Genomic DNA, 26,544 nt, shown 5'->3' with positions numbered 1-26,544 from the left:
AAGAGAAACTGTCAAACTGTGTTTTTAAAAAGCAGCTAGAATCTAAATTTGGTGAAACCACATGCTATTCTCAATCATGTGTACTTTCCCGAGCGCTGCGGTCGGAGCCAGAAGACTGGTGGTCATCCTCACATATGAAACACATTATCCCTCTGATGATCTTTGTTGGCACCGTCGGCTCCAAACCACACAGCTGCAGTGGTGAAATGAGGTCGTGATTCAATATGAAAAAAAAAAAAAAAAAAAGACAAACAAGGTTTCATTGTGTCAGCCGGTGGAGGAGTCTGTGCAAACTGCTGTTGCATGCCAATTGGGAACACAATCAGTGATAGGGCACCCTGCTGCCTTTTGAAAATGTACTGGCATTACAAAGAGCATTTGTGTGTGGCGGTGAGAGATTGGCATCGGTAAATGTTCCCTTCTCCACCCACCATTGCTTGCATGAGACGGTCGGTGAGCAGTGGAACACCTGTGGACCAGAATGGTATAATAACAACTTTGTTTCCCCAGGAAATGATGCGTTTCCTGACTTGGGCAACAGAAGAGCTGGAGACAGGCAACTAGGAAGACAAATATTTACCATTTCACTCATGCCATAAGCTTTTCACACATTTTTCCCCCCTCCCCAGAATATATGATGAAAGACTTTCTTAGAGACGGAAACAGTCACCAAAACATATCTTTATTTGGCATGAGACTGGGATTTAGCGGACCATAATTGTAAAAATACATTATTCATATACAACTCTAGTAAAAAATAAAAATAAAAAAAAAGGAAAAGAAAATGCTATAAAAAAAACAATCTAAAAATATACAGTGAAACAAAAACAGCAGAATAAAAGTTTGCAGGGGTAGGAGGAGGGCTGCAGGGGGCATTTTACAAGGTAACTGAGGAATGCTAGCACATAACAGTCATAGTTTCCTCTGTCCCCAGTCCTGCGGTATGGGGCAAGCATTTGGTACCAATATGTGCCCGCACTTCAGAAGAGACAGTTCATGCACTTCACAAGCTTGCTGCCATAATCCAGGCACTCCGGTCCGATGCACTGGCAGCAGGCGTTGTGAAACCAGCGGTACTTGGATCCTCCCATTGACTCACAGTATAGTTTACACTGACGAATGGACACGCAGTCGTCAAAGTAGACCACAGTGCACATGCTCTCTGAAATTAAAGAACAACACGCGAAGATGATGGTGTGAGTCACAGATCCAGTAGAGAGAAAAAAACTAAACCTTTAACCCTCAATTTTCCTGCTTTTCCTTAAAAGCTGAGGTCAAATTGCTGCATCAAGTATGATTGTGTGTTCTGGTGAGCTTAATGAGTTAACAGCTCAGCTCTGAGAGATTGCTTTCATTATTGCTTTATGGCAAATAAAGCAATAGAGGTTGAGAGCCAAAATGGCCTCAAATTCAAATAAAAATGGCAACGTAACACTTCCAATTCCCTTAGCTGGAGATCTTCTGGCAGCACAGTCCTGCTGTAATGATGCAAAAGTCTGATCCAGCCAAATCTAGTCACAGTTCAAGACTTTGACCTGTCAGGTCACATTTTATTACCCTCAGTGAGTGAGCCTAAATGTGAACAAAACAAGGAGACGATGGGAACAAAGGAAAAATTAAATGGCAGTAAGGCTTGTGTTTTGTGTGAGTCATTCAAAAACGTAAAGCAATATGAGACGGCACATTTAGGAAAAGACTGACTGCTTTTAGTGGACCATGTGGCTTCTCATCATTAGTTACAATTTCTGTGGAATACGGTGGTTTCGCTCATGTACATTTGTGGTCAGAGGTTTACATACACTCATCTCAGGCATGAATGTCATGGTAATTTTAGGCTTTTAATCATTCCTTTGAACCCTTCTCTTTCCAGGGGAGAATGATTGTACAGCATACATCTTTAACGACTTTAACAAGGATTGAAAGTACAAGGAACTCTGTGCAGATCCAGGTATCGGTCAGTCCGATGAGTGCTGTGAAAACCTTTTTCTGCTGGCAAAGCGTAGTAGTAGCAGTCAACCATGATTAATAACAAGAAGTTAACAGAACTTTGCCATGTCAAGTCCAGAGCCATTATAGAATATTCATCACCGCTTATTCAAATATTTGAGTGTATGAATATTTTTGACCCTGAAAATCCAAAAGTAAATTCAAACTTGTTTTTTAAAGTCAAGATTTATGCTGCACAATCGTTTGACCCTGGAAAAAGAACAGTTTAAAGAAATCTTCAAAAGCCCCAAATTACCATGACATTCATACCCATGATGACTCAACGTAGCTTCTCACCACATAACCCCTTATTAGAATATCAAAGATGCCATTGTGGAGGTATGTCAAGACAACATGAGAGATCCCAATATTTTACTTCAATCACAGCTTCACACAACTGAACATTCAAAACGCCAAAACATCACCCTCTCACTTCCCCTGGAGCCACCTGGTGGTCCATCACACCATAAAGAAAAATATTACAGCTGTAAAGCAGAGGAAGTCTTTTGTTTTACCTCATATAATTAATGTTCTTGCACAAGCTTGCTTTATTTTTGATTTTATTATTGATCAGTGATTCAGCTTATTGTTTTGGCACCACTATGACCACATGTGTTAAAGTAACTGCCCTGAAAGATCCCGAACACTGAAACAACGACACAAATCTTTTACTTTATTAAAACCAACAATTGTATTGATTATGAATCTTTATTAGAGCATCAGTTTTCTTACGTGAGCATGAATCTCTATGATCAGAAAGCTGTATATTAATATACGAACATCTGTAGGCATGACAAAAAGTTTTATTACTGGACACGCTTCGATTTCCTAGTCCAAGTTTTACTGAATGAACTGGTTTTACTGACCAATCATATTTGAGCGGGCTTTGCTTGCGTGCAGGTAAGTCATCTGTGTGCAGGGAGACGGACAGATTGCATCTGTCAAAAAGTAATTTTTTAAAGTTATCTGCTTTTGTAAACAACAATTTGCAGACAGAAGAGGAAGTCTTGGCCTGGATATCCGCCGGCCACAGAAACAAGCAAACAAAAAAAACAAAAACACGCCGATTGCTGATACATCGGTGTGCACAAAGCATTTAAACTTCACATTAAAAGAACGAGCCAGTTACAAAGAACTAAAGAGCAGCTGGAAGCATTAAAATTTTAAAACCCATCTCTAAAACATAATTTATACACATTTCTTTATCTCGTTGTTGCTACACTGTCATTTTATTCTAATTCATTTTTTTTGACTGTTTAAATCTGCTTCTTACTGACTTTCATGTTTTGTCTTTTTAATCTACAGTAACTGGCATAACTTTATTCCTTTTTTGCCCTGTTTATGTTCTAAATGTACTTCTCTTTATGTGCTTTAAGTTAGTTATTTTTATTCTCTTTTATTACATTAGCAAATTATCAATCATCTGTGAAAAGCCAGTAAAAATTTGCTTTCAAGCAAACTTTTACTGGCTGAAACACATGATTAAAGCAACATAAAACATTACGGCAAAACTGTACTTGAAGTATTCGTGTAATTGACCTGACGCCCATTTATGAGTCTATTCAGGTGAGGAGCATCAATGAGGACCCTCTATTGATCAAAGAAGTAACACAAAAAAAAAAACCCAAAACAAAACACACTTTCATTCTAAGGATGAAACAAACCTCCGCCAATCGAGGGAAAAAAGGACATGCAGGTTGTCAAAATTTCAACTTACCAACTTATCAAAATTGTGAGAAAATAATAAAGATTTCCAACTCAAAATTTTGACGTAATAATAAGCCCAAATTTTGATTGGATTACAATAGTTCCCCCCCAATTAATTACTTTATTTTTTGGCCTCAGTGACAGAAATACGCTTCCTTCAAACTTGATGATCACACCTCAACGTAGTAAAGTGTGAACAGGTACTTTTCCACGCTAACGCAGCGGCGTTACCTTGACTGTCGAGGCTGCCGTGGATGCTGTTGCCAGGCATGGTCACGTTCTCGTGCTGGCTGTTGAGCATCTCCAGGAAGGAAACCAGGTTCTCGTGATGCGACAGCTCCTCTGAGACGGGGAAGGACACGACCATCATGTTGATCTGCACGTCGCCTTCCGTGAGGGCGCGGAACAGCGAGGGGATGGGATTTTGCAGCTCCTCCACGGTGCTCTTGGACGTGGCTGGAGTGTCGCTGTAGTTCTTTGGGTTACACATCCCTGATGTGAAAACAGTGAGAGCACAGTGAAGGATCAGGTCACAGGAATCATCTCAGAAAGCAGAAACTGCCAGAAGTCTTGTTTGATTGAAACTCTGACTTCACCAACACAATGAAGCTAAATAAAATTTAAGGTCTGACGCTCACGAGGCAATTTCCCCACTTCTCTGGATAATCCATAGACATCACTGTCAGGTTTTATTAATTCATATAAAAGTAACAGTTATTGGAGTTACTGGATTATCCAGAGTAACCATGAAACTTGGAAAATAGGGCACGAAGACCATTAATTTACATATAAAGAATTTTTCCCTCAATTTTTTTACATTGTCCAATTGTATTCATTGGCTTCAGTTACGTGCAGAACCATTTGTTTTGTTTTTAACTGAAATCATTCAAATTTTAGGCCTAATGCTAGTCATTTACTACACTCACTAGCCTGGAATGAATCAGGTTTATTAGTTTACATGATACAGTGTTTGCTGTGATCAACAATTCTCTGATGGAGGCTTTTGTATAGTTGCAAAACTCGTGAAATCTTTGAGATCATTATTTCAGTGTAACTACAGCGTAAAGCAGCAGACTTGCACGAAGTTTAAGAAAAAAGAAAAAGAGACAGAAGCAGTAAAGAACAGCAGTGAAGGAACGAGCCGGCTCACGATCCATCACAATCACAGGTTATTTTAATGTGTGAGGTTTTCTTGTCACTAGTCAGCTCTTTTGCACAAATGAATAAGAATTCAAATCTGGTGAGAAGTCGAGGAGGCTCACAGTCAGTCCTCAGGACAAATTAATCTTGTTTTACTGAAATCTGACTGATACTCTCATAGGGGTAAGTCACCAGGAAGTTAAATGCTTTCTTGTGACTGTTATCAGTCCTACACAGCAGCACGGAGGACTTTTAATCCTACGTACGAACAGCCAAGACTGAGGTTTCCGTGGGTTTCCCCTAAATTTATTTCATGCTTTCATTCCTATAAAACTTCTATTTTATTAAAAAAAAGTTAAGAAACAAATGAGAGGCAGCAATGTGATTTCTTTTCTTAAGCTCTCAGGTCCTGTGCACAAGTGCAAGTAAATATTTTAGTAAACTTTCTCTGTGGTCTAGTCAATTTTTGGTCTAGTCCACAAATTAATTTACGGATGAACTCAATTTCTGCATTTACATGAGAAAAAGGAAAAAGATAATCTTGCAACATCAAAGGTGTTTTTCTTTAGATCTTTTTTGATGTCACACTGTGGATCATATTTTTTTAGCTCTAGTCTTTGTACACGTACAACAAAATTGTGGTGTTTGCAGCTTTCTGATTAGACAACATTTCGACACATCACTACCTGCTGCCTCGGCACGCTCGACAGCCCTTGATATTGTAGATATTTAAGACAAACAACAAAATCCCCACTTAAAAAACAAACAAAAAGAAATATCAGTGTACGTGTGGAAGTAGCCTCAGTTCATTTGTCTTGTGAAAAAGAAACCTTGTCAGATTCCCGCTGCCTCACACCTGAGAAACGATTACCTTTGATTTCCTCAAGGTTCACACACACGTTTGTCTCCTTCACTAATCCACAACGTTAATAATTTCCCTCATTAAGAAAAAAAAAGCAAATAAAAATCCAAGTCTAATATTTTGATGTTTGATCTTAAGAAAAATGTTAGATCATAATTAAGAAAATTAAAAATACTACAACTTACCCTCTTCTTTTATAATTTACAGTCTTTCAATGAACAATTAGAAAATTTGGCTCTGTGTAAACCTACTCACTGAGAACTGTGCGATTCAAGTGAAGAGTAAACATTTTATGGCATTTTTTTTCAGATATATCACCAAGGACGTGACTGTGGGTCACAAATCTACTTGAAAAACTGAGTGAGGTAATGTCAAAAATAGATATGCATTTTTGAGCATTAAGACATTTTTCCCCTTTACAGTCTTGAATTATCCAGTTAAATCTTAAATATAAAGACTGGTTTAAAGGCTAAACGGTCGAACACACACACAGACAACTCACAACGGGCCGTTGTGTAAAACCACACCACTGTCAAAAACGTCTCGTCTCAATTAAGGCCTTTTTAACACTTCATTTAATTTCCAGATACAGTAGTAATCACTCGACAAAGTCCCCACATCAAGATATGATCTTCCTAAGCCTTCAAATGAGTCAAAGTGAATTATAGTTAATGACTAAATCATTTTATGGAGAACGGAGTTTGACAGAGGAATTGGATTACAAAACTGATGCTAAAAGCAGAGCCAGAACAGCTGTTTTCGATAAAATGTACACATGGGTCCTCCCTCCATGTCCTCCCTCCCTCCCTCCTCTAAAATATAAACCGTCCTCTCCCCTCCACTCGGCCGCTCTAACGGCTCTCAGACACACACTTCAAAGTAGATGGAATTTGGCACAGGGAGCGTGTTTAGAGTGAAAACTTACTTAAAGTAGACATAAGGGTAGCGGCAAGGCGGAAAAGCAAAAACATAAATGAGGAGTATAAACTTGCTCAAAGCTAAAAGCCATCCTCGGTGTATTGTAAAAGGCCTGTCCGGGAGGAAAACGGCACGTAACATCTGTGCTGCAGCAGCAGGAGCAGCAGGATGGAGTTCAGAGCTCAGTGTCAGATTCTTGTGTTCGTGTTCCACATGAAAGAGCTTTAATAAAGCTTCCTTGTCAGCACGTGAAGCAATATCTGTCTGTCGGAGCCGATCTGAGAGAAGACTGGTTTACGAGGGCGAGAGCTCAAACCTCGTGCAACGTGAGGGGAATCGAGACGTGTCAACAGGTGTCCTCTCTCACACGTAGCACACAGCTTCAACGTGTTAAACAGTGTGTGTGCGAGTGTTATCGCTTCTGGAAATCTGTTTTATTTAGATGAGGGAGTCTCCTACGCCACGCAGACTTTGTGGGATCTGGAAGGTTATTAAGAGCGTTTCAATCTATGCAAGTGCAGCGTGTGAAAATGGCTACGGATAAAATTCTTAACAGATGCAGGCACCCTCCACAGGAAGGGATTTTGGGGGTGGGGTTAAACAACCTCCACCAAATAAATAAGTAAATAAATAAAAACCAAAAGAAGTGCAAAATAAGCTAAATCCACATGCTAAGCTACATACAGGATTACAAAACAAACAAATATAAAAGCATTAGGGGGAGCCGCAAAACCACCAGAGACAGAAACAAAGAAATATCAAACGAGAGATGCAAAATGGAAAGCAGAACACACAAATGCACACAAATTATCAAGGACACAGAAAAGAATGTGCAAAACAGCTTTAAAGAGGAACAGTCCAACCACAAAACAAGAGGCGAAAACACCACAAAGAAATAAAATAAGCAAGAAAGTCAGAACAGACACACAGACAACTACAAGATTAAATACAAAAAGGACACAAAACAGTGAGAGTGACACAAAAATACCTGCGAGAGTCAAACGCACAAAATGAGAATAATGAGATGCACAGCTAAATTACAGCTTTAAAAGAAAAACTTGTACAGTCTGGATGTCGTACAGCCATGTAGCGGAGGTGGGATAGCTTTAACAGCTCACTGTTTCTCTTGTTTTTTACCAATCTGCCTTTAAGTCTGGTTTTCAAACCACCCCTGCCGGTTTGAAGTGAGTTACAGTTTTAACCAAAAGTCAAGAGTTCGTTTTAGCAGCTCGGCCTCTCTGTCCCTTCGGGGCCTCTTCATCCTTTGATCTTCGGGAGCACCTCGAGACTTCTGTCCATATGTGGAAGTGCTACTTTAATTTCCTGTGCTCTGATAAACAGTCGTCCTCGCCGCACGGAGGCCGAGACACGTTTGATATCTGGCTCTGCTCGCCTCACACTCTGGTATCACAGCAGCAACACCCTGAGCAAACTGCAGCAGTTTAAACCCGTGTGCTTCTCAGCTGTCGCTCTCAGGCTTTTACTGGGAGAAAGAGCTCAGAGATGAGACTTCAACTGGCACGTTCAGGTATGGATACAGATCAGTGTCAGAATTATTTGAACTACCTTACGAGTCAAAATATGAGCAATAGTGCTCATTACTTTCTTTTTTCTGGGGGGGGGGGAGTTTAACACTTGCTGTGACAAGTCGTCAGGGTTTCTTACAACAAAACTGGGATTTCATTTGACAAAATGTTTGGTGCACACAAGCTAAATGATTGAGCTAATAGGCTAGCCACTGGGTTCCCTGATGAGCTCAGCTCATCTTTATGGGGAAATTATGGTTCACCAATGGCAGTGTGGGCATCCTGGGACTGCATGGGTACCTGCAGAGCACACCTGTGGTCAGATGGGGAGGGCAGTGTCCTAAATACGTGGCCACTTTTGCTGGTTAGGTTGCTGTGGGTCCATCAGATGCAGAGAATAGTAAACTTCTAGCACACGAAGATGATTTGGGGAAATTTGTGGAATTTTTTTGAACTTCTTTCTTTTTGCTACCTTGCCTGTCCCTGCCTACTCATCAACCGATCAGCAGTGAACACACTCATCCATGTCAAGCACCATGCAGCATGGATTTTGGATGACTGTCGGGAGCATATTTACATAGTTTGAAAACCCCTCTCCGTCGACAAATCCCTCCATAAACCGAAACAATCGGGGTAGCATAAACTAAGCATGACACAGGCTCTGCTTCTATGCCACAACACTTTCATCAAATTTTGCTTCCTCCTTCACACACTGCTTCAAATCACACCATGAATGTTTCAGAAGAAGTCTGCACAGTTCTCACCACATTTTTCTTCAAGTCAATCTGATCTATAAAGAGGACAGAGTCATTTTTCCCCCAACACAGAGGAACTTGTGTAATACGTCTGACTGAAACAAGCTCTGTCTTGAGCTGGCCTTAAAGCCATGTAATCTCATTGTTATGGGTACTTTTCCCTATGTAACCCTCTGAACATAGGCCGGATTCACAACAGAGTCCAGTATCAGCACTGTGTAGCTAGCTCCCAAAGCCTCATCTTAAACCTGAATCAGTGGTGAATGATGCACGATTAGCCATTTGTCCATGTTTTTTCTCAACATGGAGGAAAAAAAACAAAAACTATGCTTCAGAAAAGGCAGTAAAAAAAAGCAGGAGACCTTGGGCCTGATGTCTCACCCCATTTCTCTCTGACGGAGGAGGGGACGGCAGCACTTTCATATCACCTTTTTTGAGTGTAGAGTGAGCGATGAGGTGATTCAAGTTGAGTCATACAGTTCAGAACGACAAAACAAAAACACTGATGTGGCGTGGTGCTGTATGTGTGCGTGTTTGTGTTTGCACTTCAGTCTTGCGTCGCTGGTCACCGTTGGAAATAAATCGTTGTAAACAAAACTTAACAACAAATTCAGCACTGCGGTACACACATCCATCGCTGCTGACACTAATGTCGCACATGTTGAGCTCAGCAGATATCACCAACCTGCTCAGTGAGCAGAAGCCTGAACTAACAGTGAAGTTCTCCAAACCTAAAACAATACGGACCAACTTTCTGTCAGCTTTAAAATGCGTTGCTAATTAAAACGGAATCCCCTGCACTCACCCACGCAGTCGCAGCACTCCTCCCAAAGATTCCCCAGACACAGCATGCACTCTTTACAGCAGGAGCAGTTCCCATCAGACGGACGACACTGGCACAGCTCCTGCAGGAGAAAACAAACGTGCATCAGTAAAGCAGAAACAGCAGCTCGTGACCCGTTGCAAAAACACTGGACAGTACTGGCTGCTGTCCTGATTATTATGCTACTGGTTGTACAAGTATACTTGCTACACATCAGTAATTTTTTCCACTGAGATAAAGAGTGTGGACAGCGAGCATAGAAGCAAACCATTACAGAGACCTGTGCACAAACTGGAAATTTTATTTTATGAAGGTAAAATATGGAAATGAACAAATTTAACCATGACCAACCGAAATGTTTCCTTTGCTATACACCGCAAACACACTTTGTCCATGATGTAGGAATGGCAGCAATAATGCGAGCCACAGACGTGAGATGTCGACTGATACATTATAATGCAGAATGGCACGCTGCCATTCTGCATTATAGTGTCAAACTAGTGTCATCACGTAGTTTGTCCAGCAGAGTGACTTTGATGTCCACTGTGTCCAATACAGACATCACCGCAGACTGTACAGGCTTTGGTTAGGATGTCTAATATTAAAGTTAGTGACAATGAAAGTATGACCGAACAAATATGGCTTGTTTGGAAAGGTTGGAGGATGAAGCCTCTTCTCTCTTAAAAGAACACGGCAGCACGGCTTTTGTTTGCAAAGCGTCTTCTGAACAACAATCCAAAGTGGAGATGTTTGACCTGAATGCACAAACACCTCATTCAAACTCTTGTGTATATGGAAGTTTTCTAGAGTCAAATATGACTCTAGTTAGGGCTGTTCGATATAACGATATATATCGGATGGCGATATAAAAATGTCTATCGTTTCATTTTACGCTATGTTTGTTTCGTGGTGTTGCAAAATAAACTGTTTACGGCAATATTTTTTCAGCGTTTTTCATGGTCACTGTAGTGGCTATATTAATTTCTTAATTTCTCTCTTTCTCTTATATTTTATATAACCACACTATGGACGGACAAGCGCCTGTTTTTATGCGTTGTGGTTAGCAACAACGACGGTAACAGCATCGCGTATCCGCTTGTTTACGTTCCACATAAACCTTTCACAATAAAGCTCAAGATCCTGTTGAGACTTTTCAAAATAAACTGAATCACGTGAAAGAGCAGATTATTTACGGATGAGAATTAAAAAAAGAGCCGCCAGGTGCTATAAAAATAAACCTTAGACTCAAACGTTAGAACAGGCTTTTCCCCGCAGCACGCCGTGTAATAAATACTCAAAGAAAACGGTGGCCTTTACAACTGTCTAAAAATGTATAGTTTCATGCATCAGTTAAGACGAGCTGCCCGAGATTCACAGAATTTACAGAAAATGTTACATTTTTGTGATTTATATCGTTATCAGGACGATAGAATTCTTATATCGGGATATGAGATTTTGGTCATATCACACAGCCCTAACTCTAGTCAATGCATTATGTATGTCTTCTTCAGTAGTCTTTCTCACTCACTATGTGTTAATAGACCTCTCTGCATTGAATCATACTTGTTATTAATCTCTGTCTCTCTTCCACAGCATGTCTTTTGTCCTGTCTTCCTTCTCTCTCCCCAAAAAGTCGCAGCAGATGGCCCCGCCCCTCCCTGAGTCTGGTTCTGCTGGAAGTTTCTTCCTGTTAAAAGGGAGTTTTTCCTTCCCACTGTCGCCAAAGTGCTTGCTCATAGGGGGTCATATGATTGTTGTGTTCTTCTCTTTATGTGTTATTGTAGGGTCTACCTTACAATATAAAGCGCCTTGAGGCGACTGTTGTTGTGATTTGCTGTATAAATAAAACTGAATTGAAAGTATCTGGCCAAATTGGCTTGAGCAACAGGACAATGGTTCCAAACACAGCAGCAAATCTACAATAGGCGGAAAAAGAAAAGATTCTACAGCCCAGTCTGGACCTCACCCTACACGCACTGAAGCAATGCCGTAAAGAAAAATTCCTCAACAGTGATGCAGCAGTCTGATAAAGTCATACACAATATAATTATTTATTTAGTAGCCCTACAAGCCATTGAATTGTGGGGTGTACCTCGTTTTCACAGGACTGTATGCATTAAACACCGCTTAACAAAACCCGACTACTAAACTCATCTCAGTCCTGATGAATTTGATGCGGAGGTGTCTGACAGGTGCAGCAGAAGCTTCAAATCACAGCAAACACGCTGCTCAAACAGCAGACGTACCATTAAAACATTACAGGGCCCACACAGGCCATTACAAGACTGCGCTCTGCGTGTGGCATTCATCGAAGAATGCGAGACGTCACCGCAGACTCGAATAACTGAAAAAAAAGAAAGAAACGGCATTTCCTTTCATGACCGTAGCAGGTCCGGACACGTTAATCCACACTTTCACATCACAGGTCTCGGTTTATGATCGAGTTAAACATTTGGCACGTTCTTTAAAGAAAAACTGCACTTTGTTACAACTTTGGTTTACTAAACCAAGAATTCAACTGATTCACAATGAAGTGGCTAATTATGTTGATGATGTTTGTACTTGTAATCATCACATAACCACATGTTAACAATTTACTTGAGGATAATGTAATCAATAACAGCGGTTACCATGGTTCAGCATTTTCTAATTTGATGGGTTTGTTTTATTTTGTTTTTTTTTGGATTTCTGTTCATATTTTATCATTTAAAAAAATGTTTATTTTAGTTTTTATTACTTTCAGTGTTGGTTTTAGCCTTTTAAAATTTTTACTGCATGGAGGACGTGTCAGCGGCAAGATTTAGGAAAGTCAGTGATAAAAAAAAAAGAACAAACAAACAAAAAACCCCACTTCACCAAAAGCAGTTGACTCACAGTTTTGTTGAGATCTCAAAGCTCAAACACACCATCAATGTCTCATCTGTAAGTGGTAAGAAATTATTTTATATTCAAACAAATACTAAAACTAAGGATATTTCCACTTTTTTTTTTTTTTTTTTTGCATACTCTTTCACGTCATTCAGTTTATTTTGAAAAGTCTCAACAGGATCTTGAGCTTTATTGTAGAGAAAGAGAGAACTTTAAGAAATTAATATAGCCACTACAGTGACCATCAAAACGATGAAAAAAATATTGCCGTAAACAGTTTATTTTACGACACCACGAAACAAATGATAGCGTAAAATGAAACGATAGATGCTTTTATGTCGTCATCCGATATATATCTTATATCAAACAGCCCTAGTCAGTGATGTCTTCATTTTGACTTTAGGGCAAAAATAACCCTTTTTCCTGCAGTAGTGCATTATTATTATGCAAGCTGACCAATTTTAGAGACGCCAGCTGTAGAGAGCATCATCTCCCTTCTCTTGATTATAGTGGAACTAAAAATTCCACTTCTCTTGTAGTCCCTAATCCCCAAAGAAGTTTTTCTACTGAAACTACAAATCCTAATGAAATCCACAAGATCAAATCCAGCCCATTAGATGAGAGTTAACACTTAAAGGAGAATTGGATATTGAACATGCTCGCTGGTGACATCCAGGTCGGCCCACAGACTTTTTGAGGACAATTATTAAGACTAATTTTTCTGCCTGTTAGGAAGGTTTTGCCAAATTCTCACAGAGGAGGAGGATTAAAGTGGTTTTCAAGTTTGCTAACAAGTAAAAGATCCAGGTTAACTTCTAAGAGGAAATTTAGAAAATTTAAAAAAAAACAAAACAACAACAACAAAAAAAACCTGCCAAAGCAACAGGTGATGATACAGCCCAAACCATGCTGGCCAATCAGAAGCCTACAAACAATAACACACAGTGCACACTGATTTCAACAAGATAACAGCACACACATTTGACCTTGCAAGACAAATCTCTGGTTTGCTTGTCTGCAGGTAAATGCCAAAAAAAAAAATCTTGAAAGATTTTCAAGAAGTGCAATTTTCAGTGACTTAAAAAAAATAAACAAACAAACAACAAAATGAACAACGGTTATTAAATGCACACAAGTTGAATGTGTGCAAAGATCTTGTGTTTTTTCCCCCTGTCCCACTCATTTTCTACATATCTGTACAGTGATGATAGAGTTTGCATGAAACAGACACAAACATTCAAAAACATTCATGTGGATGTTTTTGAATGTCCAAAACATTCAAACTGGAACTATCCTTTAAAGTCTTAAGTCTTTTCCAGACCAGAGTCCTGAAAGACTTTCACAGCTCAGGTCCTCATATTGGTACATGAAGTGAAATCTAAAGCATTTATTAAAAACTATAATAAAAACAACAGCTGTGCAAATAAGAAAGAAAATATAAAAGTCTTTGTAATGACATGATCTCATACAGAGGCTTAACACATGCGTGCACACACACACACACACACACACACACACACGAGCTCAACTGCTCACGATGCTTTTTTTTTTTTCCTTCCTTTCCTTAGATGGAAGCTACAAGTTTCTGCAAACATCCAAAAACATGAAACCACTGCTGATGCAATACCTCCTGTACAAACACATGGAAACAGCACTCCTGTGCTGCAGTGCAGTTTGCGTTTAGAGTTAAAACGACAGAACTAAAAAAAGCGCAGTTGGTGGGCTTAAAAAGCAAGTGAGAGTGCCAGAGGAGCTCCTCTTCCTCCCTCCTGTTCCCCCATGACACTAAACAGGGAGCACATTCCTCCATGTCAAGGTCACTGGGATGGGGGAGGAACAGAAGGAGGGAGGGAGAAGAAAACACCTGGAGAACAGGACAGGGCTGCTCCCTCCATGACTCCTTTCTTCCCGAGTCTCCTTTGCAGTTTTGCAGAAACCATGTTTTACACATAGACAGTCTCTCTTCAGTGACTCACCATCGAGGGATTGCAAGAAACACACAGAGCTCACTTAATCACTGGCCTCTCAATCCCCAAACCTCTGATCAACATCAGATCCCATGAGTAATTATGACTCTCAAGGGTGAAATTATGAAAAACTAAACAGCTGCTCCTGGGAAGAAAACATGCAGCCTTAAATCAGGCAAAACGTATAAAAATATAAATTAATTAAAAAAAAAAAAAAAAAAAAAAAAAAAAAAAAGGATGGAGGAGATTCATAGACCTGCATTTAGCCTGGCTTTAAAACAGTAACAGCTAACTGCCTACTAACTGCTACTTTAGCTGGATCCACTTAAAAAAATAAATAAATAAAAAATACATAACAGTACATTTTCTTACCTTTTCTTTTGAAGAAACGTTTTAGTGAATCTTATCTAAGAACCATGTCTTTATGTGACGTATGGCACTAAAGCAAGAATGCTTTTCATTAGCTTAATTTACAGTTACTAGTAAATTTGCTTATTTATTATGAAGATGTAGGCAAAACAGGGGGGAAAGTGTCAAATACAAAGCTAAAACTAAAATAACCGATTAGCTTACATTTCAAAACTTAAGGAAGGCCGGCTGGAAATCTACACGTCAGGTTTCCAGCCGGCCTTCGCTTCAGGAGTGTTTTGTGGAAAACTTGCTCACATGTTTAAGGGTAAGAATTTAAGAAGTGATGTCAATTACCTTACATTTGTTAAGAATGAGCTCAAGCTTAGAGGGAGCTAGCTTTAAAATAAGCACCTCTCTGTTTTTACAATCTTTGCTATGTGCAAAGACTAAGTTAGAGCTCCATGTTTTTATTTTGGGTATTTACGGGAGTAGAAACCACAATTCTGTTGAGAGGCAGCACCTAGCATCTGTGAGCACAACCTCATCATCCAGTAAGTGTGAAGGTTACGTAAGTGCCCTTTATTATCATTTGTCTAAACCAACATCAAGAAGCTAGACTCAGATTTATAGCTACAATCTTTATAAATGTATTCTCTTCCAGAGCACCAGTGGTTTGAAGGACACCAGCAACAGCACAAAGAAAAAGAAGACATAAAACAGTTCGTCTTTGGAAATGGCAACTTCTTAAATCCATCTGTACATGTAAGAGCCTCAATCTGCTGCACAATATCACAGTGGACGGGATGGCCGTCTGGAGAAACAGCTCAAAGACGGCATCTGTAAGGCCTGCACTCAGACCTCATTACTGTGTGATACGACACTGGATTTATTCTTTAAATTACAGGTCATTAAAAAAAGTGAAGGCTGAAAAAAAATGAGCTAACATGCAAACTGATTTGGACACAGCGACTTCTGCCTTTATTCTGAGACAAGCGATTTGTCTTCTGGCTCTACCTTTATAGTTAACGCACAGACATAATTAGTCTGTTAGTGTTAAAATATAACTACGTCCAAAAGTAGAGTTTCCATTCTTTTTACTGAAGGAAAACAAAAAGGAAACAAGGTCTCATCCCATTTATTTGTCAACTTTTCTTTTCACGTTTTCTTCCTTGGCTGGTATCACCCTAAAACAGATTTCATATAAATTTAACAGCATACAAAAACAGCTTTATCAAGAACAGTGACAGGACAGAAGGACCAAAAGTTTCAGCTTTTAATTACCAGAAAACAATAAAATGGAATAAATTTTTTAAGTCATTCGCCAAGTAAAAACACTAAAGATTGACTTGCCTAAGCTTCTTAAACTCTTCATCTCCTGTGATAGTAAATTCAACCTCTTTGCTTTTTCACCATATTGTTTGACAAAAGAAGCTTGAAGACATCGCTTTGGGCTCGAGGAACCTCCTTCACCTCTGCCTGACGCTGTCGGGAAACAGCTGGAAAACGAATGGACAGACTAATCAGAACAAGCGGTAGTTGCAACCCTACTAACAACAATTTCCCCACTGAGGTGGATGGGGTTATCTTAACGGCTTAAAGAGCTCTTATTAGGCTACCCTTGCTCTCAAGTGGAAACCGCTGCAATCAGTCAAAGCCCGGCTGCAGCGGGACAAAAGGGCTCTGGAGGGAAAGTGAGTATGTGCTCGTCCCACCGAGCGACCGCTATTGTGTTTCAGCTTTGAAATCTGCTGCCCCACCCTGCTAAACAGCCTGGTGTGCAGAGTCCTGGACAGAGCTGGATTGTGAAGTTTTGCACACATCTTAGACTCAAAACTGTAGGTTTCTCTCCACACACACACACGCACACCTCCTCCTGACCTTAACCTCCCCTCCCTCCTCTTCGACCTCCTGCTCTCATGTTTCCCCACCCCTTGGTGGGGGTTTAGGGAATTCAAGACAAATGACTTGAGATGGCAGCAGAGCGCAAAAGTGAGCGTCGGACAGCAAATCCCACTAATCACAAGCAACATGGAGCGTCTACAGAGGGGCTGGAGAGGCAGAAAAGTTTCTCCTTCACGGCGCACACACACACATAAATCGCTCTCGCCTCTGACAGCTAGCGAGTTGGTGTCGACGGGGTCGCGGAAGCTACAGAGCTGTTGTCCGGAGCAGTGATTCATCAGGCGAAATAAGCCACCTGGAAGTAAAGAACAAATAGAGGGCCTCCTATGTTCCGGGGAAACTCAAGCCAGGAAGAAGGGATTTGTTTAGGAGTTTAATCCAAAAAGAAGTAAGCTTTAAAAAAGAAAAAGAAAGAAAAAAAAAGCCACGAGAGGCTGTCTTTCCTCTGAAGATTTTTGGAAGAGAGCTCATTTTTCCTCAACTGTTTTTAGATCACTTAGCAATTTAAGACCTTTGCAAAACAACAAAATCCAGGAATTTCCTGGCTACAGTGATTCACGTGAGGATTTCTCAATTTTCCTGAGGCATTTTCACACATGAACTCAGGAAGATGTTTGCAGAATCAGTTCGGGACGCCTTCTTAAGTTTCCTTTCGCCTCAGCCACATTTTCCCCCAACTGAAAATATCAGTATCTCTGTATTCATCGCACCATCACCTGCACTACTCTCACATCAGTGCATCAGTCACACAAAGCAAACTCTTAAAGACCAAAGGACGTCTCTTCTGGCTGTATCAGATACTTACGCGCCCTCAGACAAATCCTCGGCGGGCACCTCTTAGAAAAGTTGAGGGCTGTGGTGCATGTGTGAAAACAGCACAGATAAAATTCCTTGTAACGGTTTCTAAAGCTGCACACAATGTGGGAAATAAGTATTCGATCCTCTGATGAATCTGTAAGTTTGATGAAGTGATGACTTCAGTCCATTATAAGGTAGAGTGTGTAACCAAGCTCCTCCTTTGTAGTTCTGGGCTGATCCACCACCATCATGATCATCCTCACCCCGTGAGACAAGATCTTGCAGGGCGATTTATGGTCATTTTCGATATCTACAGTTTGGATTCATCTCCTGCCTCTAAGTCTTGTTTCTTTTCATACCCACTGCTCACGGCTTACATTTAACCATGTCCTACATGTCTTGTTGTACTGTTGGTAGTTGCTGCACGAAAAGTTTTCCTTAAAGCAACGTAGTGATTAAAAGGGGGAAAGGTTGGATTACCAACCAGGAAAACGGAGGAAGAGCACAGGGCTGCTTAGACCCCTCTGGGCTCTGATTCACAGCATGCCAAGCAGATTTTTTGGTAACTTAATTAATTGCAGAAACCTGAACCTTTGCATTAAAGCCGGCGCTGTAGTACTGATGTATTTTGCAATCCTGCAGCAATGCTTTTTTTTTTTTTTTTTTGCATGGTAACCACATTAGTGGTTAAAATCAACTCGAAACTGCATACATTTAATTATTTCATTTAAGTAAGCAATGAGTTTGGTCTTCAGGACTAAAGCCAGACCTTCAAAATGTCTTGTTTTAGCTAAATTTCAAAAAATAAAATAAATTTAAATCCAAGAAAAGAAAAACTTTGGAAGCAGAATATGTTCAGGATTTTGTTGGATACATTAATTTTTCTGCTAAACAATCTAAAAGCCAAATCTTGAACAACGAAAAACAACAACAACAACAACTTCCTCTCTTTACTTGCAAACATCCGGCTGCAAACATCCTGCTCCAAGAATAGAGTTTGGTGCAAAACAGAGCTGCAGCTCACGTTCACAAGGGGTTAAACAGGTGAAATAGCCACTGAGGTTAATGACAGTACTTTAAAGACTGTAATGGAAGAGGCAGGGAAGCTAAACACACAGCTCTGACCTACAGGACAGCAGCCAAGCAAAAATCTGGCTTGACAGCTGAAAGAAAGTCAAATCAAGAGAAGAGTTGGCCTTTCTAAAACCAACTCGAAACAAGAATTCATGAAGGAATCCGTGTCAACGCGTGGGCTGAACCCCTCATCCGAACGTGTGAGGAAAAAGTGACATGAAGGAAGTGATGTTAGAAAGTCAACAAGCATGAATGAGTTTGATGTGAGATTTTTAAAAGCAGAGCTAAAAGAACCTCACATAAATAAATACAAACAAACGGAACAGAATGAAAGAAAGACATCCAACTCCCTATCAGCTGAAGGCTGGATAGCTTCACAGGTCCGCTCCCTTTCAGACGCCTCCAGGATTATCTAGGGAATGTATCTGCATTCTTTACAACGGATTCCATCGTTGTTCCCAGGTCCAAATCTTCATCTTATCCTGGCAGATTTGTAGACTCGACTTTGGCTGCCGTTGGATATTTACTGTTACGAGAAGAACTTGTACAAAACAGACCGACTGCAGAGGCATTATTTCCCCTCAGTGAATTCAGCTACCGCTCAAAGAAGCGCCGCTGTACAGTTTTGCTGCTTTTATGGAAGCAAAGCGGCAAAAAAGCGGACTCCTCGTCCACCTACTGCTGTCACTTTAAACTCCTGACTTGTGTTTTAGCCAAGAGCCACAACTGTGCCTGTTTACACAAAACAGCTGTAAACCCTGGAGGATGAAAAGCTTGAACTTGGCTGCACTTCGCCGCTTTAATCTCCAGAGAAGATCATCACATTCGCGAGTTAAGTGCACCTGAGATTATGTGTCTGCAACCACAGAGTTACCTCAGGGAGGCGAAGCCTGTTTGCAAACACTCGTTCGTTCACACACGCTTCAAAACACCGACTCACCACAAACATCCAGGACTCGGCTCCACGTTTAAGGTGCAAAAACCAAAAGCAGCTCGTGGGTCGCGAGGCGTGGGAAAACCTCAGCATCCCTTACCTGGATGAGACATTTGCTGACGTCACTGGCGCAGAGGGCTTTGTTGCAGCCGGAGGTCAGAGATAATATTGAAAGGAGGAAGAGGAGAACGGCGACAGCGGGGAGGATCAGCTCACCGGGCCTCATCCTGACGGCTCACCAGCAAGGCACTGGGAAAAGTCCTACATCAATGAGAGACACAGCACAGGATCTTAGATCAGGAATGGAGGATTAAGGCAAACACACAACAACAGTTTAATTCCAAAAGAGGAAAGTGAAGCTCTGTTCGACTGGAGAGCTCTCCTCCATTTTGTGAGAGAGTTAACATCTAACTTCTACTGTTAAACACACACACACACACACACACACACACACACACACACAGGAATAAAGTTTCATCCTGAAGTAGATGCAAATGTGCTGTCACGTGTGCAGGAACTCACTGCTTTGCCTTTCTGTAAAGTCTTAATTTGAACTTTTCTAAAACGCTCGCGTCACATCTCATTCAAAGTCAGCACTGCTTACTTTACTGAAGAACAACAACACCACACACACACACACACACATCTGGCAACATCAGCTCCCTTTCTCCCCCCTTTCTTCACCCCTTCTATTTTTGTCGCGCTTTAACACTCTCTCCCATCTCGCTTCTCTGCTCCTACACTTCAACACTTGCCGCACATTGTTGCATTTCGCATGACGCCGAGAGAAAACATGTGAGGAACATTAGCTCCCCGAGTCCTCAACGCGTTTCTTCACCTCTCTTTTTCCCCTCCCCTGCTCCGCTCAAAACTTTGTCTCACTCGCACGCAGCCACAAGAGAATCGAGAGCGCAAAAAAAGAAAAGAAAAAATAACAGCGAGTTAATGCAGATATTAGAGAGTCTCAAACTTACCACAACGCAGTTAACGAGCTCGAGGTTTTCCCTTTTTTTTTAAAGGAGGACTGGGGTTGTGCTCTCTTTGAACCTCTCCAGGATGGTGTTCTGCCGCCGCTCAAGTGTCCACTGTGTCCAGAGGGCGTCAGTCTCTCCGCAGCACAAAGCGACAGGCAGTCGGGCGCCTTAAAGGCACACACACACTCCCTTTTCTATCCGGCGTCTGTGCAGGAAAACACCGGGTCTCGGGTCTCACACAGTCACCGGGTGACGCGCATGAATCATTCAGCTCACCTTTAACGTAAATATGAGCCCGGAGCAAAGTTTGAGAGGTCGGTGCGTAAAAGTGTCGTGCGTAAAATTCGCTTCTTCCAACGCAGGTGGGTTATGTTTGCCTTTTTCTTTCTCCCCCAACAACAAAGGAAGTATTTACTTTTCACTCCACCCCCTGCCCAATTACATACCCCCTTTTGTCTCCACTCTCATTAGTGGCCTTGTGGGTTGCTCATTAGGTCATCTGAAGCCGTGAAGCTGATCAGACTTCCCGCCGCGACGCCACCCTTCGCTCATTTGTTGCCGCCGCAGAAACCCTCTGATGGGGCGTTTAACTCCACAGGTGTTTACATGGCTTTTTGTGAAACTTCATCAAAGACCCAACTGGCCACCACTTCCATAGCTGCAGGGGAGGAATGCAAATTAAAATTTTAATCGGATTTAGGAAATAATTTTTTTTTATCTTAACAAAGCTTAATTAATTTTAAATTTGTGATAAATTATGTTTTGGACTAAAAGTCAAGTTTGAAAGTTGTCAAGATTAGTTTAATCAATTGCTTAGGTTTATTTTATTTTATTTTCATTTGTTATGAGTTCTGTGGGTGTCATAGGGAATATGAATATGTCAAAGAAAGTGTAAAAAAAAATCAGAATTATTTTGTGATGTATAACCAAACCAAAATATACGAAAATTTACCTAAAGTAAAAATACTTTTCATCCAAACTGTCCCTCTTAAGAATCCTACACATTATATTATTGAATCATAATTACTGATCAGTAATTATGATTGACGGATATGTGTAACTTTACTGTTACAGTTGCAGATGATTTTAAACCCTTACCTATAACACAGCAAGATATTAATAGATTTGTATTTTAAAAGCTGCAAAAAAAAAAAAAACAATTAACCAAGGCTTTAAAATTATTAAAGGATTAAAACTATAATATTTGAATCCAAAATATTGCGGAGTAGACAATTTATATGTAACATAGTGTTTACATATCCTAAACTGTGCTTCAAGTTTCAAGTTTGTCTTTCCAGCCGTATGTAAAATACTATGGCATGAAACTGCATTTCTCAGGGCCAGAATATGTGAAAAAGTGGGGAACGCACAAGATGAAGACAGAGCAACACAAGGAGAGGGTAAAATGTTTTAGGAAGGGCTGGTGCCACATCATTCCTCACTGTCATGTATAAATATACCTTAAAGACACACTAAAGCAGTGGAAAAGCTCCACACTGATCAAACTTATGGTGTCGAAGGTAACGGTCCTGCAGTAAATCCTTCATTCATAAAATTGGTGTGCAGGAATGATTGAGGTGACAAATAAAATCTGTTGAAGCCAAATAAAACCAAACTATTAAAACACATTATGTTTGTCAGTATTAATGGTCCAAGTAGGACTAATATTATCATGTTAATTATGCTCCTTTAAATGTCATCTTACTGGAATAATAATGCTGATGCAATCGTGTGTAAGCAGCTTGTTGACATTGTTCCACCCAAGCTACTTGCTTCAGCAGAGCTTTACATTAAGGGACTCTCTTCACCTTCATCTGCTAAAGGAGGAAACTTAAACTCAGCTTTAAGCTGAGCTTAAAGACATGCGTGTATGAGCGGGACTGCTCTAACATTTCAAACTGTTTTGAAGCCAGTCACATGACTTTCGGGTTTTGGATGACAAATAAACCAACACCAAGAGGAGCGTCGTTAAATGCACATGTCCACATGTCAAAGCAGATGGGTTACTTCAGCAGAACACCACACCGGGTCCCACTCCAGTTAACTAAACTGAGGCCATTACACAGACTCACCAAGAGTGGAAAAATGTTGCCTGGTCTGAGGAATTCATCTGCAACATTTACACAAACAGTGTTTTAATGCCAGAGCCGGAGTATCGCTGCAGACCATGTCACCCCTTTATCACCACAATGTACCCACCTTCTGATGGCTGCCTCAGCAGGATAACACAAGCCAAGCCAACTTTATGTGTATTTAGTGGTTTAAAAACAGCAAGTGCTGAGCAACGTGCTTAACGATAAGGACATGATTAAAATAATAAAAAATTAAAATAATAAATAAATAATATAAAGAAAACTGCTATTTTATCGAGGGGCTATTTTTATTTTACTGCATCTGTTTTTCAACAGGAAAAAGAATAAAGTCACAGCTGGAGGTGCAGCGCTGCTTACAGTGACATCTACTGGCTAAACATAGTACTACCACTAAATAGTGTTCAGCTGAGGTGACTGTACTATGAAAATAGGTTTTTACCAAGAATCACACCAACAAAAAATGTAATTTCACAACAAATAAAATTTATTCAATTATATATTACAAATATCTACAAGTCATGTAACAAGTAAATATTAAAATAGACTTTTTTAGAACTATCGTTCAAAAGGCATTATGCTGAAAAAATAGGATTTGTTGTGATCTCACAATGAAACTGTAAAAGTATGATTTTTTTTTTGTTGTTTTTTTGTTTCCTTGGAAGCCACAACAGACTTTAATGTGCACAAGACACAATGAACAACATGAGGAGTGAGGCCACAATAAGGACATAACACAATGGCGCAAAAAAGGGGAAAAAGAAAAACAACAAAAAAAAAGTCTGAACACTTCAGTAAACCTCACAATTAAGTCCACAGTACAGCTCTTTAGGAAAAAAGTACAAACAATGCAACGCATGCACAGCATTTAATTGCCAAAGTCAAAGAACACCAGCTGTGGCGTGGATGTCCAGATGAGGAAGGAAGAAACAGCAAAAACAAAACAGAAAAAAAAAAAAGAAGAAGAAGAAGAAGCAACCGAAGCCAACACATGCTTAAGATTTTAAGCCAACGACAACATCACAAACAAAGAGGACACTCGATATCAAAAAAAGGAAAAAAAGGGGGGGAAAAAGAACTTTGGTCCATTAAAACATCAGACAGAACAAGTTTACAATCAAAATATCTATCATTTTTTGTTGTTTTTTTTACAAGTTTAAAACAATAATTACATGGCTATTTACAAATGCACAATTTATGTATAAAATAAGTTAAAAAAAATTAAGAGCACAGTCTGTACACAATGTATGAACACTCAGTTTGAAAACAATTGAAATCTTTCACTTGTGTGACCCTGCTTGATGAGGTGTTGTCGTCCACACGGCGCCTCCTCTCGCTGCACCGCCTGGCCCTGCTTCTCGTCTCGGCTCCCCGGCTACGTCTCTTGCCTGGACGGTCTTCCTTCCCCGTCCTCGTGGGCGGGCGGCCTGTTTTGGACTCTAAGAGCTCTGGAATTAAAATGGTCTCTTTTTTAAGTGCTCTTTTTTATCACTGCCTCATTATAAGTGCTTCACATTTTTTCCTTTCCTGTTCCCCGATTGTGCAGGCTGCCCGCTCGTGTCAGCAATTTAGCTGCCGCTGTGGCAAAGCGCGTCTGTCCTACAGCTCATATCGGGGTCAGGTCAAAGTCGTCGTTGACCTCCACGAGCGGGATGTAGAACTCGGGGATCTCAAAGATGCTGGTGGACTTGTAGGTGGCCGGGTCCAGCTCCTGCAGCTTGAGCTGCCACTCCAAGCGCTGCACTGCGTTCAGAGCTGCTGCCTCGTGCTGCTGCCTCATCAGAAGACACGTCTGTAGAGGGAAGAAAAAGAGGTCGTGACTTCATCCAACAGCTGTTCTCATTTAGACCAAGAGTGTCCGTCTCCAAGAAGGAACTGGTGGAGGAGAGGGTAGGAAGAAAAAACAAAGGCAACCAAGAAGTGAAACGTTTTTCTCCACCCTGCTGCTAAACCCAAAAACGCTCTCCTCCACGCTTAATTCAAAACAAAAAACTGGACTGTACCATCGATCGACACCAGAGAAACTTTCCCTGGGTGCTTCATCAGGTACACCTGTTCAACTACTTGTTAACCAATCACATGGCAGAAACTCAGTGCACTTATGTACGCAGACATGGTCAGATGCTGGAGTTCAAACTGAGCATCAGAATGGGGAAGAAGTGAGACGATTGAAGTTATTGTGGCATGGTTGTTGATTCAGAAACTAGTAAGTATTTCAGAAACTGCCCATCTGCAGACATTTAACCACACAAACACCTTGAGGGTTGCTGATGTCAGAAGAGAATGGCCAGACCGCGTCGAGCCGATAAGAAGGCAACAGTAATTCAAATGACCACGTATTTGTGCCATATTACAAACCTCAATAAAAAAAAATTGACAATGAGTTCACTGTACTCTGATGACCTCCCCAGTCACCAGATCTCAATCCAAAAGAGCACCTTTGGATTGAGGTGCTCTTTTGGATTGAGCGGACCGTGAGCATCATGGATGTTCAGCAACTGTGTCATGCTATCATGTCAATATGGATTAAAATCTCAGCAATGTTTCAGGCACCTTGTTAAATCTGTGCCATGAAAAATTAAAGCAGTTCTGGGGCTCCAATGCAGTGCTAGTTAGGTGTACCTAATAAAATGGTCAGGAAGTGTAGTTGGTGGTTCCTTTTAGCACATTTATTTTTCATCCCTTCCAGAAAATAAAGCCATATGCAATTAATTAACTTATAAACATCCCCCTTGCTTTAAACTTGGAAGTCGCTGCTCTCTGGCTACCCCTAACCCTTCTCTTAGTCTCCTGGCTGCCTCTTGGCTTCCTGAGCACGGACGCCAAGATGTCACAAGATAAATCTCAGATGCATGAAAGGGAGAGACCTGCATCTTAGATGTAAAAAGCAACAACTAGCAGGATACAATCACTGAAAGATTAAAAGCATTCACATATGAGACAATAATCTAAAACAAACAAACAAACAACTCTTTCTACATTTCTTGGAAAAGAATAAAAATCTCCTGCAATGATATTTCTGACCATTTCCTTATAATTTCAGATTCGCAGCTCACCTTTAGTTTGTCAAACTTGTCGTCGACATCTTGTAACCACGACATGAACTGCCTGGCGTTGAATCGGTCCCTTACTGATGTTTTGCCATCATCACTCTATGAGACAAACAAATGATAAACTCACAAATTCTCCCCAAAATACACTAAAAACACTGGACTGTAAAACATAAACCCATGGATGTCCTTGTGTTAATTACCTGGACATCCTGCGGCATGTTGTACACTTCAGCATCCAATAAAACGGTGCAGGCACTGAAAGGCAGAGTCTGATTGGCTAGTGTTCTTGCTGCCCGGTAATGGACTCGTAAGACCTCCTGCTCGTTTGAAACAATCAGCTTTTCCTTAAAGAAGGAAAAAAGAAATCCAGTCAGTGTCATAAATCCAACGTTTGTGTGTTAGCGTGAAACTCAACTCTTTTTAAGAAAGCACATGTTGTCTGTGTCTATATGTCAGGTTGGGTATCAGACGCCACCTCTCTGGGGACATCTCAGGCCCTCCAAGGTTTGGAGGCCTATCTCCCCCCACCACTTCCCCTGCCGGTGGCGGACTCCCTCAGACATCGGTGCGTTGGTGGTTCTTTGTGTCCGGGAATGGGCGTCCAGGTACACACCGGCTCACTCCTTGGCGGCTGCTTATCGGGGCCTGGAGCCTGGGGCTCGCTCGGGCCACTTCGGAGGTGGGGTGACCCCGGCCTCTCGGCCTGGGGCTCGGTCACTCAGGCACAGCTGGCTGCCGGCGGAGCTCACGGGCACGTCACTGCAACCCCCCCTGGCTTCTGCTCCACGGCTGCTGAGTGACCCCTCATCTGGGACT

At 41.0% G+C, this 26,544-nt stretch overlaps 2 protein-coding genes across 3 annotated transcripts in view; both read right to left on the bottom strand.

Moving 5' to 3' along the window:
• Positions 1–663: 663 nt before the first annotated feature.
• twsg1a (twisted gastrulation BMP signaling modulator 1a) lies at positions 664–21,118 on the bottom strand. The gene is made up of 5 exons (XM_085140172.1): positions 20,586–21,118; positions 19,712–19,872; positions 9,700–9,799; positions 3,925–4,185; positions 664–1,162 (listed from the first exon to the last, which is right to left on the bottom strand). Exons 2-5 carry the CDS (start codon positions 19,835–19,837, stop codon positions 981–983), a joined length of 669 nt encoding a protein of 222 aa, XP_084996298.1. The 5' UTR covers positions 19,838–19,872; positions 20,586–21,118; the 3' UTR covers positions 664–980.
• Positions 21,119–23,141: 2,023 nt separating this feature from the next.
• Positions 23,142–26,544, bottom strand: part of ankrd12 (ankyrin repeat domain 12) — a 39,647-nt gene continuing 36,244 nt past the window's right edge. For both annotated transcript variants that reach the window (XM_085140114.1, XM_085140115.1), the window contains 3 exons: positions 25,929–26,072; positions 25,732–25,827; positions 23,142–24,467 (listed from right to left, as the gene is read on the bottom strand). In XM_085140114.1, coding sequence (XP_084996240.1) covers positions 24,282–24,467; positions 25,732–25,827; positions 25,929–26,072 — 426 coding nt within the window. In that variant the 3' untranslated portion in view covers positions 23,142–24,281. The remainder of the gene's footprint in view (positions 24,468–25,731; positions 25,828–25,928; positions 26,073–26,544) is intronic.

Source organism: Neolamprologus multifasciatus, chromosome 18, assembly GCF_963576455.1.
Source record: "Neolamprologus multifasciatus chromosome 18, fNeoMul1.2, whole genome shotgun sequence".
Classification (NCBI taxonomy): domain Eukaryota; kingdom Metazoa; phylum Chordata; class Actinopteri; order Cichliformes; family Cichlidae; genus Neolamprologus; species Neolamprologus multifasciatus.
This window is presented reverse-complemented; position numbering and strand designations above follow the sequence as displayed.

Coding starts and splice junctions, on each gene's coding strand:
- twsg1a (XM_085140172.1), bottom strand. CDS start 19,837: ATGAGGCCCGGTGAGCTGATCCTCCCCGCTGTCGCCGTTCTCCTCTTC. Junction 9,800..19,711: donor TCAGCAAATGTCTCATCCAG/GTAAGGGATGCT, acceptor TTTCTCCTGCAG/GAGCTGTGCCAGTGTCGTCC. Junction 1,163..3,924: donor CGGCAGCCTCGACAGTCAAG/GTAACGCCGCTG, acceptor CTTTAATTTCAG/AGAGCATGTGCACTGTGGTC.